The sequence below is a fragment of the Osmerus eperlanus genome, chromosome 20, assembly GCF_963692335.1.
Source record: "Osmerus eperlanus chromosome 20, fOsmEpe2.1, whole genome shotgun sequence".
NCBI classification, from domain to species: domain Eukaryota; kingdom Metazoa; phylum Chordata; class Actinopteri; order Osmeriformes; family Osmeridae; genus Osmerus; species Osmerus eperlanus.
The window spans coordinates 4,828,030-4,844,210 of NC_085037.1; the positions used below are offsets into that span (position 1 = coordinate 4,828,030).

General features: G+C 41.4%; 4 protein-coding genes across 5 annotated transcripts; 2 read left to right on the forward strand and 2 right to left on the reverse strand.

Moving 5' to 3' along the window:
* Positions 1-1,027: 1,027 nt before the first annotated feature.
* Positions 1,028-7,152, reverse strand: nr1d2b (nuclear receptor subfamily 1, group D, member 2b). Of its 2 annotated transcripts, XM_062486915.1 has the most exons (8): positions 6,761-7,152; positions 5,258-5,485; positions 5,076-5,164; positions 4,632-4,776; positions 3,776-4,503; positions 3,485-3,670; positions 3,043-3,253; positions 1,028-2,745 (listed from the first exon to the last, which is right to left on the reverse strand). In XM_062486915.1, the coding sequence occupies exons 1-8, from the start codon at positions 6,777-6,779 to the stop codon at positions 2,549-2,551; spliced, it is 1,803 nt and encodes a 600-aa protein (XP_062342899.1). In that variant the 5' UTR covers positions 6,780-7,152; the 3' UTR covers positions 1,028-2,548. The 2 variants fall into 2 exon arrangements, with proteins under 2 accessions (XP_062342899.1, XP_062342900.1); XM_062486916.1 differs by lacking the exon at positions 3,043-3,253 and having other exon boundaries at positions 2,547-2,745.
* A 1,175-nt stretch (positions 7,153-8,327) lies between these two features.
* On the reverse strand, positions 8,328-10,383 carry rpl15 (ribosomal protein L15). The gene is made up of 4 exons (XM_062445737.1): positions 10,282-10,383; positions 9,456-9,637; positions 9,101-9,237; positions 8,328-8,686 (listed from the first exon to the last, which is right to left on the reverse strand). Exons 2-4 carry the CDS (start codon positions 9,625-9,627, stop codon positions 8,381-8,383), a joined length of 615 nt encoding a protein of 204 aa, XP_062301721.1. The 5' UTR covers positions 9,628-9,637; positions 10,282-10,383; the 3' UTR covers positions 8,328-8,380.
* A 400-nt stretch (positions 10,384-10,783) lies between these two features.
* LOC134006738 (procathepsin L-like) lies at positions 10,784-13,738 on the forward strand. Its single transcript, XM_062445733.1, has 8 exons — positions 10,784-10,927; positions 11,494-11,614; positions 11,714-11,836; positions 12,085-12,234; positions 12,516-12,740; positions 12,854-13,019; positions 13,137-13,242; positions 13,417-13,738. Exons 1-8 carry the CDS (start codon positions 10,917-10,919, stop codon positions 13,514-13,516), a joined length of 1,002 nt encoding a protein of 333 aa, XP_062301717.1. The 5' UTR covers positions 10,784-10,916; the 3' UTR covers positions 13,517-13,738.
* Positions 13,739-14,010: 272 nt separating this feature from the next.
* txnl4a (thioredoxin-like 4A) lies at positions 14,011-15,771 on the forward strand. Its single transcript, XM_062445738.1, has 4 exons — positions 14,011-14,170; positions 14,419-14,598; positions 14,892-14,995; positions 15,295-15,771. The coding sequence occupies exons 2-4, from the start codon at positions 14,446-14,448 to the stop codon at positions 15,464-15,466; spliced, it is 429 nt and encodes a 142-aa protein (XP_062301722.1). The 5' UTR covers positions 14,011-14,170; positions 14,419-14,445; the 3' UTR covers positions 15,467-15,771.
* Positions 15,772-16,181: the final 410 nt, after the last annotated feature.

The window sequence follows — 16,181 nt, forward strand, 5'->3', positions numbered from 1 at the left end:
ATTGGGCTGCAGTGCAACCTGCACGAATGTCCCATTGTATTACATTTTCTTGCACCAGTTGTCAACATGAAAATGGATGGTAAATGTTTATGAAAAGTTCTGCCACCATAAATATTTTGATCTTGAAGCAGATGGATCTAAATTAATTATTGCTTGCTGCCTGCTTCAATGAGATTTTAATAATTTGACAATACTGACACTGTCAAAGTTGTTAACCTGCGTGGGGTATCAAACATGACCTGGGGGACTGATCACATTTCCTGGCTATACAAATGTATTACGTTGTATTAGTGATATAATTTCCTAATGACATATTAGCTATTGTTGCAAATACAGGGAACGTTTTTGAAGGGGTGGGTGGGTAATATAATCGCAATTCATTTTCTAAATTTCAAATTGACATGTTGAATTGACATCCTCAGTTTAAACATTTGCATAATGTCGATATTGTACATTGAGTTTGTGGAAAAAATTACTCAGTCTTTAAACTGTATCAATTGAATGAGATATGGGGTAGGAATGGAAAATATTAAAATTAATATGATAAGAGATTAAATTAAGTTTTTGTTTTGTTTTGATTTAGTCAATCCTGACCTTTTGCACATGTTCCTTGGTATTTAACTGTCTTAAAAAAAAAAAAAAAAAAGGATAAGAAAAAAATACTAAATGCTGTTTGAATACTGCCAATTGATTAATAACAATTATGCATTGACTGAAAAAATAAGCTAATTTTTGAGGAAATAACTTTGTAATATTTATCTCTTGCAAGCTATGTTTAATAAAGGATGGAACAGTTTATTTCTGGAGTGTGTGACCTTTTTGGCTGTAAACAAATTTTGCCATGCCTATTTAGTGACCCAAGGAGTATTTTCTTACAGGTGCAATAGGTGTTTTTTTCACATTGAAATAAAATGTACACCATTAACCATTAACATAACTAGACAGCTGGATTTGCAAGATTACGGACACGTGAAAATCTACTTTTTTTTTTTTTTGCTACACAAACTAGTTAAAGAACAGACAGGAATACGCTTATGTTTTATTTATTTGGATGTATTTATATTATTTATATAGAAATCTATACTGCAATGATCTTACAGAGAAAAGCAGGGTGCAGAACCACAGGGCAGCAATGTAACGCACACATGGACAGAAGCTCTCAATAACTTAAGATAGGCATAAAAGCTGGAGGAGAGAAACTGACTGAAGTCATCCCCTGACATGACACTAAACACATGGCATGGTGATGTCCTTCACATGCAAATCCACCTACAGCATTGGTAGCATCAGTAATTCATCAAATTACAATCACATACTTGCAATATTACAATCATACTGAATGTCAATACAATCTAGCTATTTAAGAAGTCATCTACAGAACATAGATACTGGTAAATCAAGGACATTTGGACAGTTATAGTTAACTTTCCTTATAGTAGGGGATCACATTCTGGAGAACAACTGCTGAACAGTTGTCCTGCAATGTTTCCCTTCCCCATCCCTGCTCTTCACAGCAATATGATGTGTACAACAATTACATGTGATTGAAATCCGCATCTGACATAGCGGTGATAAACATGAATAAGTCGTCCACACTCCGGTCTTGAGATTCGATATCGATCCCTTGGACCTGATTAAGTCCAGGTATACTGTCCCATGTCATGTTGTGTAATGACCATGAGTATCAACATTAACGTCTTGTAATGGATCAGTGCCCATGGACTTCAGTTTGTTGAAAATCTTGAGGGGGAAACAAAACCCTACAGACATTTACTAAATCAGTCCCCACTCTCCCAAAGACAACTTATAGTATAGCACTAAGTACACAGCATGAGCTAAATAACTGAAATAAAAGATTGCCTCTGATTGGAATCCATTCTGGTTTGTTTTGAACAAGCATTCTCAAAAGGACATTCGTATGTCTTTCCCACTTTACAGACTCCGCAGGCCATCATTTTGAAGCTTCTAACATTCTACTAATTGTTTTCAGCTTTTCATTTTTGAGAGGTGCTATGCACTTCCAATGTGGTCATGCATTGTCAGTTTAAGCCTAGAGCTTAGATTTAAGACCAACTCCCTAAGAATAATACAGCAACTGTGATCTCATCCTATACTGGCATGTTCCCAAATGGTTAACATACACTTCAGGTAAAGAAATTGTAGAACCTCTGCTATGAGCAGTCACATATTGCACTAACAAGTGTAAAAAGTCTACACTATAAAATAAAATAAGGTGCCTCGTTGAGAGAACATTGTCTAAAGACCCAAACACAAATAAACATAAACATCCTTTCTGTTTCTGTAAATGTGTGCATTACCACATAAGAGGCCTTCCGGCCCTACAGTACGATAACTTTGAAGCCCCTCCCCCATTCTACCATGACACGTTTGCCCATTAGTTTGTTTGGGGAAAAAATGTCACATGAAGTGAGGGTCTGGAATGAGAGTTTTCTTGAGCCCTGGATGGGGGGGGGGGGGGGGGGGGGTTAGAGACCCCCTGGGGGGTCTCTGGCAAATGCCCAGGCCCTTGGGGGGGGAGGGTCCAGGCTCAGGGGTGGACCTTGAAAGCCAGCAGCTGCTCGGAGTGCATATTGTTGAGGGAGCGCAGGTCGGGCAACTTGAGCAGCAGCTTGGTAAAGATGGCGGACTCGTTGGGGTGGTTCTTGGTGATGAGGCTCCGTAGTGCTCGGATCAGTGTCTCCTGGAGAGCCTCCACCGAGTTGGCGTTCTCGATCCCTGAGCGGTCTGGAGGAGGAAACACAAGGCACCAGGATCAGGCTCGGTCTCAGAGTCTCACCATTCACTGTCTGCCAACTTCTGTAGCTCTAGTGAGATGGGTCTAAAGAGTTAGCACAGACAGGAGAAAGGACAGGAAAATGGTGCTACAATGCTTCTGTACAGCTGACACTACACTGAGCAAAACCAAAACAGTACAATTACAAGGCCTAGCTTGTGCACAGCGAGTGTTTCGACCAAAAAATAAAGAAAAAAAACTGAACAAAAAAAAATAACTAAGAGAGCAGGTGATGGAGCAGGACGCACCGGCGGAGACCAGAACCACGGCAGTGAACAGGCTCATCTCCTCCTCGTTGAGCCCCAGGCCTGTGAGCTTCTCACTGAAGTCAAACATGGAGTTCTGCAGGTCTCCGGCTCCCATAACCCTCAGTGCCTCCACGCTGTACTTCTTACCACCCAGGAAGGTCACTGTGCGGTCCTTGACTTCAAACAGCGAGGCAAAGCGCACAACTAACACCTGCCAAAGTCAACGCAGCACACCGTAAGTCTGGAGGAAACTTTGCCTTGACCAATAATCATTACTTCAAAGAAGAATGCAGCCATTGGATGTCCAGGTACTTAAAGCCAGTCATTTATACGGCTTCCACACTGAGTCGATAAAAAGACTAAAACCAAGGCGGTTGGTAAGAGGAGAAGGAAGAGAAGGGGGTGGGGAGGGGAGGGGTATGTTAATAAAATACTAGTGTACCTCAAAGGTGCCAGCCTTCAGCAGGCTGACCTGGTCATGCTGAGAGAGCTCCCTGAAGCCAGGGATGCGCTTGGCAAACTCCACCACCTCCCTGACGGCCGGGGTGAAGCTGTGGGAGAACTCCTCCCAGATGCCGTGGCCTGACTTGTGAGGATCCACATGAGGGGACATGTTCATAGGACACACCTGAGGGTGGAGACGCATAAAGACCTTGGTTACCATGATGCTCACACTCACGTACATAGATTTAGTCATTTATTCATCTATATATATTTTTTTTTTATTGTTCACCAGATGCATTCTGTGGCCCCCGCTCCACAGCGGCCCGGTGAAGCCCCCGGGGAAGTCTGCTTCCCCTGCGTTGTGGCCTCTTGGACAGCCAAATGCACGGGCAGGATGCTGGCCACTGGTGCTGTTGTTGTTGTTGGGTGGCCTGTAGGGGCACTGGCTGGGGGCGCGGTCCTGTCGATGGGTCTCAGGATGTTGTGGTCCAGTGTTGGTCGGTCTCTCCGGCACTTCCATCGAGCACATGTCGTTCTGGTAGTTCCAGGCTTCCTTCTCCTCCATCCACATGCTGCTTCGTCCAATCACATGCTCTTCTGCCACTGGGGAGGGCGGGGCCTCGGCAGGGGGGCTGGCCTGTTCCTGGTTGTACATGAAGGTCTCCTGGTGAGCCCTGGTCACCTTGCCGATGACCTCCTCCTCCCCGCTGTCGGACGCGCTGGACGATGCCAAGCTTGGACGGGTATCCACGGCAACTGGAGGCTTGGGATCAGAGCCGGTCCCTGATTTGTTGGACTGGGGAGGGGAGGCCAGAGAGCAGGAGCTTGAGGGGGGACCTGTGTTTTCTGGGGTGGACTCCACTGGGAAGGCCAGGGCCTGGCTGACCAGGGGGAGGGACTGGTTGTCATGGAGCTGGCTGTTGAGTTGACTGTTGTTCATCATGTTGTTCATGGCACTCTGCATCTCCAGCAGCATGCGCTGCTTCTCTCGCTTGGGGATGCGGCCGAAACGCACAGCTGAGGAAAGAAAATATATTTATTTATTTTTTTGTCAAAACAGGCGTGCTTTAACACTATATGGTCACGCTACTACAAAACACTATTGTTTTTGTGCCAATGAAGGAGGTGTTAAACGGGCCACTCACAGTCTCTGGACATCCCCACAATGAGACATTTCTTGAAGCGGCACTGCTGGCAACGGTTCCTGTTGATCCTCATGATGGGGCAGCTCTCGTTCTTAAGGCATTTCTTATACTGGATGTTCTGCTGGATACTCCTTCTGAAGAAGCCCTGGAGGTTGACACACAAACATCCCAGAGTTTAGGAGTCAATGGTCACTGACACACTTGAGGGGTCGAACATAAAGGGGCTGAATGTCTTCTGAGGGGGCGGGGGGTGACTGCGCATTGTTTTCACCAAGAATCTCTCGAACATTCAAGTAGGCCATGAGACTGCGGCGCCGGGTGATATAAATACATCCAGCTGAACCATTTTAAACAGTGTGGATATCATGCAGGTGACCCAGATCAAGTGCAAGTCCATGCCCTCCAACAGTATCTCTCTAACACACGCACATAAATCACCCTCACCTTGCAGCCCTCGCAGGCATGGACCCCATAGTGGAAGCCCGAGGCCACGTCCCCACAGACCTTACACAACAACACCAGGCCGTTGATCTCTGCAAGGAACAGAAACCATAGGCAACATGACACACCTGCAGTCACCAAGCACTAATTCACGGAAGTTCACAAAAGGTAGGTAAACCACTCACTCGCAATGCCACATTTGACAGTGGAGGACGAGCGTCCTGCCTTCTGAGAAGGAGCGCAGGGTTGGCCTGCTGTCGTTAGGAGCGTGTTTGCCGGTTGGCCCTGGCGACAGCTCGGGGAGGAGGTACGAGGCGGAGAGGAGGACTGGTAGCTGCCATTGGAGCTGTCGCTGTGACAAGACTCTGGGCTTGAAGAAGAGCTTGTAGAGCTGATGTAGGCTATAACGCCACCTGGTGGATAGCAAGAAGAAATACACAGGTGACTGGGTGATCGAAACGATACATTCTGTTATGCATTTTCGACAGCAACAGTAATTACACTTTTGAAAAGGGAAGCTCATAGTATCTTAGTCTATTCAGCTCTGAGTTTCCTGAGCCAGTGAAAATAAAACCATTCAGCCCTATTTTTTAACACAGGCTGACCTGATTTCTCCCTCTCCATTCTCAATGCTTAGATAACACCTATTACATAACATCGGTTTCAGAAGGGTGTGTTGTCTATTCTGTTACACAATAAAACTATTAAATATTCAAGAAACTACATTAACTTATTCAATAGTTAATGGAAGTAGCTCCAGTTGTATGGGGGAGCAGAACCCAAAATAAATTATACAAAAATAAATAGATTGAAGCAATTTAGGCTATTATTTTCTCATTGAGGTTTTAAATAGTCACCTTATTTTGAAAAAAAACATGGAATAAGATTTTAGATTTAAGAAAACAATATGGTGGCGTGCAATACATAAAGAAATGTAGCCAACTAAATCAGTTATGTGACCAAATTGAGAAACCGGCAAGATAACTGGTGCTGAAATGAAAAATATTGGGATACATTTGTAAATTCAAAATCACTGGATCTTAAAATCATACCAAATATTATATAGCTAAACTGAAAATAAATGATCTGGGAATGACGGCATCGTGTCTAAGCAACAAGTCAGAGAATTATTATATTCTCGTTTCAAAGATAGTTATGCAATTCAAATTACATAAGCCTTCAAGTGAAAACTACGCTTATGTTTTTGCAGGTGAAATGCCAAAATGTAGGCCTTAATTTTTTAGAACACGCCTCCACGTGGACCAGGCATGTTTCCTACAGTAACCGAGAGGAGAAAGTGGGTCAGCAGTCTTTGCTGCAAGAGCCTCACGTGTATGTGCAGCTGGTCAACACAGCAGCTAGCAGAGAAAGATTATGCAATACCAACGTCACATCGTTTCTCGTCCAATCAGAAAAGACGCACATGGAACGTAAACACAGGTGCACATGGTTAGGCTACCCGGTCCATGTGAGAAGGACGCTGCAGTGCCGCTTGAGCCAAATAGTTCTACAATATCAACATCCCCTATGGCACTTGTAACCCAGTTTTAATTACATGTTACTAAAATTCCATAAACATTGGTTATACGATACACTAAATTTTACTTGAATTGCCATCAGCAAATAAGACCGTTAGACTGGTAGCCTAACCACACATGTAAAACTAAGCTGAGGGATAAAGACCTTACCAGCTTTTGTCGATTCCATGTCCTCTTGACAGAGACCCTCCGTTGCTACCTGAATTTGGATGCCGTTTTTATTATTATTTCAGCAACTTGAGAAGTCGCTGGTTGGTTTTAGATTAGTAGGCTAGCTAGCTGTCAAAACTGCCGTGTTTTCCTTTAAGTCGCGTACAGTAAGCTACAGTAACATCAAAGGCAATATCGAATCGATAAGTAGGCTATTGTACTATTCTATTATGAAACTTTCAAGCAGTTACTCAGTAACCTAAGATAAGATGTTTATATCCAACCACAGAATGAATCTAATTTCGTCGAAAGAATCGAACCTGGCCCATTCCGTATTGGATGTTTACCATTCCAAAAACACAGTCTTAAATACTCGCTTGTACTACAACCGACTAGAGGCGCACTCGGCAACCATGTGACCCATTTCAGTGACTCCTCCTTCATACAGCCTACCACTAGTGTCACTGACACACTTTTACAATTTAAAGTTAATGAAGTTTTTTATATAAAAAAATAAAATTAAAAAAAACAAACGGCCATTTATCAATAGTTAATGATAGCACTTTTTTTGGGGGGGGAGGGTTTAACGGTGATAATCACAAATCCAAAGCAAATTATAGGCAGACATCTTTTTTTACAGATTCCAACGTCTTTTAGACAGTAAGAATGTCATCCTAAATTATTCTGAACAAAATTTGTCAACAAATAATCCATGTAAAAACCACAGAATAAGAAATGAACACAATCTGAAGCCATTTAAGAATTAAGGACAGTTCCAAATGTACTTATTATAGTTACAGAAACAGCACAGTGCACTGGCTTCACTGTAGGATAGGCCAGGTAGGCCTATCCTAGTTTCCCATCATAATAGATGTCATCAAGGGCAACATTAATGGAAACATGATCTAGGAGCATTTTGGCTATTTCAATCCAGGCAGTTTTTTTACTATTTCTTTGACCACAGCACTAAGCTTTTACAAGGCAAAAATAGCTCCAATTGGTTACTTTATCCATTTACATGTTTTTCTTTGTGGAAACTGATATCCACCAGCTATAGCCAATTGTGTACTTTGACCATCTAGATTATTTTATTTGGAGGGTCATGGCCACCAGGGTTATGGTGACATATTGGTGAATGGGGATGAAATGTGAGGAAAACCTACTACATTCATGACTATCACATTTTCACTGCTCCAACATGACCTTTCCTTTCAAACTAAGCCTTTTTAATGGAAAAAAAAACCTTGTGCATGGGGAAATGTTTGGTTGAGTTTGTGGTTGATAGTGGGAACCAACTCTTAATTAAATGCCCAGGATTTTCAAGGGGGTCAGTCTGTATACATTTTCACAATACAGTAAACAGAGATATGATTATCAAGCTTGTTACATACTGTTACACCAGAAAATTCTTAAATACTTTAAGTTCAGGTGTACTTTGTGATATTATCTTAGAACGTCCTTTTAGATTCATCATAACAGTGCAAACTAGGTGGTGTGGCATTTAACATTGAAATCAAACACTTTTTAAATGACCTCTCAAAGTAAACTGATCACGCAACACAAGCAGCACCATAAAAAGGTTGTTTATTCTTTTGAATGTACAGACATTTAGAACGCTCCCTAGCGGTAACGGTGCAGCTGCAGAGTGTTGCGTCTCCTCCAGGCTGCACGGCGGGAGCCACCGATGGTCAGGTGGAACTTGTGGCCCTTGCCCAAGCCTCTGCTCTTCTTGCCTGCAGATGTCAGGCCACGCATCTCCCTGTGCTTGTGCACTGGTTTGGTGACCCATTGGGTTTCAGGGTTGCGCCTGATGGCCTTGTGGAAGATGTCCACCAGGATCACCTCAAAGAACTTGTAGGTCGAGTCTTCACCCACCCAGTATGAGGCAAGGACCCTCAGGCCTCCGCAGTGACGGCCAGCACGCTCCTACAAAGTAAAGAGGGTCAGCACTGGAAGTCAACATGGGAACGTATCACAATACTTTGCGACACAGATTTAACTATTGTAGGAAGATCAGCTGGAAGCTAAAGGAGTTAGGGGATTATTCAAAGGTTACTTTGATATACTACCAACACTCCTCCTTCAGTCTTGGACAAAGACAATTGCATTTAGTCAAATGTAATATTTTTTTATAAAAAAGGTAAATTCAAATTAAATAGGTTACCAAACTGCAACATTGGACTCCAATCAATATACATAACTGCACACAGCCTGGAGTCTATGCAAAGGTTTGCGGCAATTATACACCCAAGCTACTTTTCCCCAGGCACATGGGTCCATTCAAAAGGACATGGTGCAGGTGGTACACAAACTGGGAGGGTGCAACTGTGGATGTCTTACCTCAGCAGTGGACTGCAGACTGCGTGCAAACTTGATCTGGTTGACACCATGATGCACTGGCTTGCCATAGGTAGCACCCTTTGGCACGGGGCGTTTACGACCTCCACGGCGCACACGGACACGGTAAATGACGTAGCCTGGCATAAAAGAGGAAAAGGGACTTGGAACTAAGAAACTTCATAGCTTGCAGCAACAGGAGACTTACACACAGAAGAAAGTTAACAGGTGTTGAGATGAGCATCTTGAATTTAAGCCATTATTGTATCCATACACACTCACCTATGCTTAAAGCATTGGGATAAGATTGCACTTGTCATAACGTGCTGCTAGCCATGACTAACAATCCAGAACCCACCTTGTTTTGCCTTGTATCCCAGCCTGCGGGCCTTATCGGGTCTGGTTGGTCTGGGCGCACGGTGGAGACCGGAAAGCTGACGGTACTGCCAGCAACGGACGCGGAGAAGGAAGCGCATCACATCGGACTGCTTCTTGCGCCATAACTCCTGCATATACTTGTACGCTCCCATGTTGGATTATCTGAAATACAATTTGACATGAAGCATGCTACAAATGTGATCCACTATCACAACAAGAACCTGGTTAGCTAGTTATCTTCCGTGGAGATGGCTGTGTGTTTACAACATGGCTACCCTGTTAGCCTGTCACTTTTTAGTGTACATATGCTTTGCAAACCAGCTACATCTGCATGACTGATGACTTATCTCCAGAACACAAAGTTGTATAAGAACTAGGCTACAAACTACAGCAACAGTTCCGAGTGAAACAATCGTAAGGGCCATGATGCATGCACAGGCACTATGTACATGGGTCAACTGACGCTAGCTCATACAGCAGGTTTATGGTAAGAACAAAAAAGGATAACAATTACACCAATATATTTCCGATTTCAGGTTTTATAATACAAGTACTGGTCACATCACAAAAGAAGACGTGCCCGTCTAGGCCACGGCAATAGCCAGGGAGCCGATACCACCTCAGCGCCTTTGAATGTTAAGACTATACATCACATATCCAAATATAAAAATTCAAAAATGAGTTATGGCACACCCTTATATGAACAACCGATACACTACAAATACAGTCAATCAGTTAGATGATTCAATCCATCGTTGATTTTAGTTGGATTGTACACAGTGAATCGCATGAAAATGTTCGCTTACATGATGGCGTACCAGCCGGAAAGGAAGAGAAAATGTTCCCAGCATGCTTTATGAAAATGTTGGTGACGATTTTCCTGTTCACGGAGTTTGCATTCGGGAAATGTAGTTCAGGTAAATATTCTGCTGCCCAAAATGTTGGAATTCAAAATCATTGATCATTACGTTCCACATTGGTAGAGGATAATAAAGAATCAAAATAAAGTTGAAACAGATATAATTTTAAAAGCCCAAAAATATACAAAACAAAATGTAGTACATATTGTTCTTAGTTTGCCAGCCATATCTGAATCCAAAACCAATATCACATTGTAGCACATATTTATGTGAAAATAAAATCCCTTTTTAATACAATGTTATGGGCTTTGGTTATGGTGCATATAGTTGTTACAGAGTAAATAATTACAGAGTAAATAATTATCATTGGCTACAGCATGTTTGATAATCAAACATAAAGAGTTCAAATTGGATCCACATGACATGGGAGAGACTGTGAAATACAGTCAAAGTAAACAGTTACTTGCAGGAAACCCAACTTCCTCTTTATGCTTGCATTAGTGCTCTGACAGTAATGTTAAAGCTGAGAACTTAATTCTCTTTTTCGGAACAAGGGACACTTGGTCTCTGAACATACACACATGCAGCTAAGGTAAGGCAAAACTTTCTCCTGCTTTGATTTCTAAGGTGAAGGAAGTAAATGGAAACAGAGGAAACAGAGGAAGATGATGTCGTACGTCACTATAGATAACAAATAACTGAAAACCCAGACGGAAGATAGTCAAATTTAATGCATTCTGTTCATCCTATCAAAATAATATTTCAGTACTGAAAACATTACTGCCGAATAATTTAGATTTTTGGTATACTAAAGAAGTAGTATTATTGATCTTGAGTTCTGCTTCAGTTTGTAGTTTAGCAGGCTTCATCAAATGACTATTTGTAGATTTGCATGGAATAAAACATTTGAATTTTGTACTGTTCAAGTAAACAACTGTATTGAAATATTTAATTCGTATATAATAAATATTAGTACAAACAACAGTTTGTAGAACTGATGAGGTAGGCCTATTTGACAAGGCACAGTCAAGGGAACTTGCATTTTCTGCTGACGGTGAAACAGGCTGTGGTTTGTGTGTTTGGTTTTTTTCACTACAGTAAACAGAAATGTCTTGGCATTATTAATAATATTCTAATAACCTCTTTTTGGTTGACCAGGGTGTTGTGTCTGTTTGCGTGGCATCTTTTGATCTTTGTGGTTGCTGGGCATTACATCTCTGACCTCAATGAGCAATGGGAAAAATGGAAAGACAAGTATCAGAAGTCTTATGGCAATAAGGTGCAGTAGGATTACCACATTGATGTTCCTGACCGTGCATAATGGAGGGGAAGCAATGTGTTTGTGTAGTGTTGATGCGTTTGTGACTGTATGTTTCAGGTAGAGGATTTACACCGGAGAATAGTGTGGGAAAAAAATTTGAGACTGGTGCATAAACATAATGAAGAAACCTCCACTGGACAACACTCCTTCACCATGGGAGTAAACCATTTGACTGATATGGTACTTAACTCTAAACATGTTCACTCTGTGGCCAAACATGTAACTGTTTAGCGCTGAACGCTCTGATGAACGTGGAAACCTACCACCTGCTAACTAAAAAGAGGATTCAACCCCTCAACCACATGTTTAAAAGTCTGTTCTTTATACCATCAGCCTTATACTATAACATGTATGGAAGGCTACCTGAATTAGACCTGTGGACTGCAATCTAATGTTTTAACACTCTCATGTTTTTTTTGTACATTCAGACAGCTGAGGAAGTTAACATTTTGTTGAATGGCCTGAAGCAAGAGGACCTGAACCATGACAACTGGATATCAAACCCTTTGATGGACATACCACTGCCAATGAGTGTGGACTGGAGGGAGAGAGGCATGGTCAGTCCGGTCCAAAATCAGGTACAGTACATATGCTGCTGGGATCAAAAGGGGTCACCATTATCCACAGAATACCACACATTCACTACAAACAGAGATCAAATGAAAATAACATACTGTAATTTCAATTATTTCAATGTTACCGTTTTGTGTGATTCTCTACGGTTACAATAATGTGAGTCCTAAATCAGAGTCCTGTCCAGTGTTTACTGTCTCCCTCAATTTCGCTCTATTCATCTTTCTCTCTCCCTCTTTCTCTTTTCATCTATCTTTCTCTTTCACACACACCCACACACACCAAGGGAATGTGTGGATCCTGCTGGGCATTCAGTTCCATAGGTGCACTTGAAGGACAGATGAAGAGAAGAAATGGAAGCCTAGTTCCTCTCAGCCCCCAGAACCTGGTGGACTGTAGCACCAGGTTTGGCAACCATGGCTGCAAGGGGGGCTACCTCTCCAAGTCCTACTTATATGTCATCAGCAACAGAGGCATTGATTCTGAAAGCTTTTATCCTTATGAGCACAAGGTTTGTGCACACCGTTTAAGGGTCATCGTGGTGCCTATAATTGTAAAAGAGAATTTCAAACTCTTTAAAACAATGACATGGAGGATGTGTCAATTTTTTCTCCCTCTTAAAAGGATGGACAATGCCGCTACTCCACACAGGGAAAAGCTGGAGTCTGCTTTGGCTTTCACATCCTGCCTCAGGGCATGGAGGGAGCCCTGCAGGTGGCTGTAGCCACTGTGGGACCTGTGGCCGTGGGCATCAATGCCATGCTACCGTCTTTCCACCATTATAGAGGAGGTAGTCATGGTGACAGTCCAGTACAGACTGACACCTGAATGATGACATTCACTAGTTAGGACACATATGTACACATATTTTGATCAGTTTGTGAATTCTGCTCTTATTTCTATGCAGGTTTATATAATGATCCAGCGTGTAGTCCCAAAATAACCAATCATGCGGTGTTAGTGGTGGGCTATGGCAGCGACAAGGGGCAAGACTTCTGGCTTGTGAAGAACAGGTAATGCTAAAAAATGCTGACAAAAATATTTTGGAACTTAGCTTGATAATGGAAGTAAGAAAATAAATATGTATGATCCGCAAACATTCATCCATATCAATAGTTCATAATCAATTGATTTGGTTACTGAATTGTAATAAATCATGTTTAACTTTGAGTGTTTGATGCTTACAGCTGGGGAACTGGATGGGGAGAAAAGGGGTTTATCCGAATTGGCAGAAACCAGGGGAACCTTTGTGGCATCAGCAACTTTGCTATTTACCCTACTATGTAAGGACAGACCAGCTCTCCTTGCCTGTCATTGTGTCATCTTTGTGAAAGGTATTCTATGTTAATTAATCTCAATCATGCTTTTATTTTCCTAATTTGTATTCTTTGTAAATTGTGTACAATAATAACTAAACCATAATAATTCAATGTGTTTTAAGTAGCAAAAATGTATGTTGTTGTAAAGATTCTTATAACCTTAAATAAAAAGTACATTTGCAAAAAAGTTTTGTTACTTTGATTATCGTTTACATTTTCACAAGACGTTTAGAGACAAATCAGAGAGCATTCAAATAAATCATTTTGCAATTATAAAAATGTTGCTGGCCAAATAGTATTGTGTACACTCGTTCCTGAGTGCACCTAATAAAATGTGTTAATAGCGAAAGGGGTTTACGTTAATATTAATATAAGACGGTTGTACAAATAAAATGTATCACTAGATAGCACCAGAGAATGTCTAATATCCTTAAACAGGCTCTGATAGCACGGAGGTCGTGACGCAGTTAGTAAGGGTCGGTCCCATGTTAATGACGTACTACTTAATAAAACAGCCTAAAGAGTGAAGAACGTTTCTCAACGTTTATCCTCATCGCATTCTGAATATACATCATTTTGTTTGATTAAATATTCCATCAAGGGATAAGCACATTCTCTCACGGTAAGAATAGTTAAAAATGCAATATAACTATTGATAACGTTCCTCTTGTGATAAGTCAACGTAAAACATTAGCATGCTAGCTTGTTATCGTTTATATAGCCACACATGTAGCTAGTCTAGCCACTAGAACTAGTAGGCTACTGTAGGCATGCGCTGGGTTGATCTGTCTAGGCAGCTAGCAACTAAGATAACTAGTTAACTATGGTTTCAAATTATCCAGTGTTTTAATCATGTTTCCTTTTAACCAGGGTGAGGTTTGACAGTACGAGATCAAAATGTCGTACATGCTACCCCATCTTCACAACGGCTGGCAGGTTGACCAAGCTATACTATCCGAGGAAGACCGAGTTCTTGTTATTCGATTTGGACATGATTGGGACCCAACCTGTATGAAAATGGACGAAGTTCTATACAGCATTGCAGAAAAGGTAGCTAGATAGCTTATTTTACCAAATGTGTTTGTGTGCGTGTGTTCATTTAGGATGCCCTTTACAACATATTCACTTCTGTCAGAATCGAAACGCTATCCCAGGGGAAAATGTAAACTTAAACATTTTGCACATCTACCAATAACCCACTGCCTGCACCCAGATCAAGTTATTGGCAAGACATCCGTTGAGCCATTGTGGCATTGGATGGCCAATGCATTTATTGTCTATGAAATTGTCTGTACTAGATATCTTACGGCTGTCCCTGATTATTGAAATACTCTATTTTTTAGGTGAAGAACTTTGCAGTAATTTATCTGGTGGACATTACCGAGGTTCCAGACTTCAACAAGATGTACGAGTTATATGATCCCTGCACAGTCATGTTCTTCTTCAGGTCAGTGCTGGCCCACTTTTTCTGCTTCTGTTACAGTCATGACTCTAAATGGTTATATCATTGTATGGTACTTGCTACCCTGTGATTAAGCAAGCAAAAAATCATCATTGTATTTATAATTAATCATGACTGAGGATTTACTCAAGGTATGGTGGACTTAAATGCCCTAATGTGTCATGTAGGATCTCCATTGCCCTCTAGACAATCCCCTGAACTGAGTGCTCCTCCGTTCAAACTCCTGGAATCAGCATAAAATCTCAGCACTGATTAGTGACTGACATACCATTTTTTTCCCTCAGGAACAAACACATAATGATTGATCTGGGAACGGGTAACAATAATAAGATCAACTGGACCATGGAGGACAAGCAGGAGATGATAGACATAGTTGAAACTGTGTATCGAGGTGCACGAAAAGGAAGAGGTCTGGTTGTATCACCAAAGGACTACTCTACAAAATACAGATACTGATACAATTTTTGCAGCAGGCCCATGTGTGGTGGCTGTCCTTTGAGACATTTGACAAATGGACAAAGAGCTTGGAAGGTGTTTTTTGTTTTTTATCTACGTGATCCAAGTTATGTTTTACTCAGTCTAAAGTTACCCCAGGCAGAAGCAAAACACATCTTTGATTCAATACATGTATTGCAACCATGTTTGCCTAGTAATAATTGTTTTTATCAAATGTTTTCTACTTGTATTCAGCAATTGATGAGTTTGACAATTTACATTCTCAGGATGAATAAATCGCATTAATAAAGATGTTGTAAAGCTGATTTGTGTTCATTTGATAGTTGTTTGTAGGTCATATTGTGGAATTCTTGAGATATGCAGGCATGAATGTCTAAACAGTTATCAATACTTTATAGACTGGGACAGGACAGGTCTTGACACACATTTTGTTAATTAAACAAGCATATAGTAGTCGGATATGCTTCAATAAACACGTTTGTAATACCCATTGTAAAAGTTAGATATAAATAAACGGATGTTATAGTTACAAAGTCCATCCATTTAATTTTCCTTCAGATTTAGAGTTGACAGCATCTCCGATACAATGTTCACATCATCGCCCCCGTCTGGTTACTGAACTTTGGATGTATTACTGTGGTTGTTTCATTTAGGACTTTGATGCTCCCCCATACCTGCTTGTGCCATCAGATCTGCAACATTTTGTCCAAGGTCT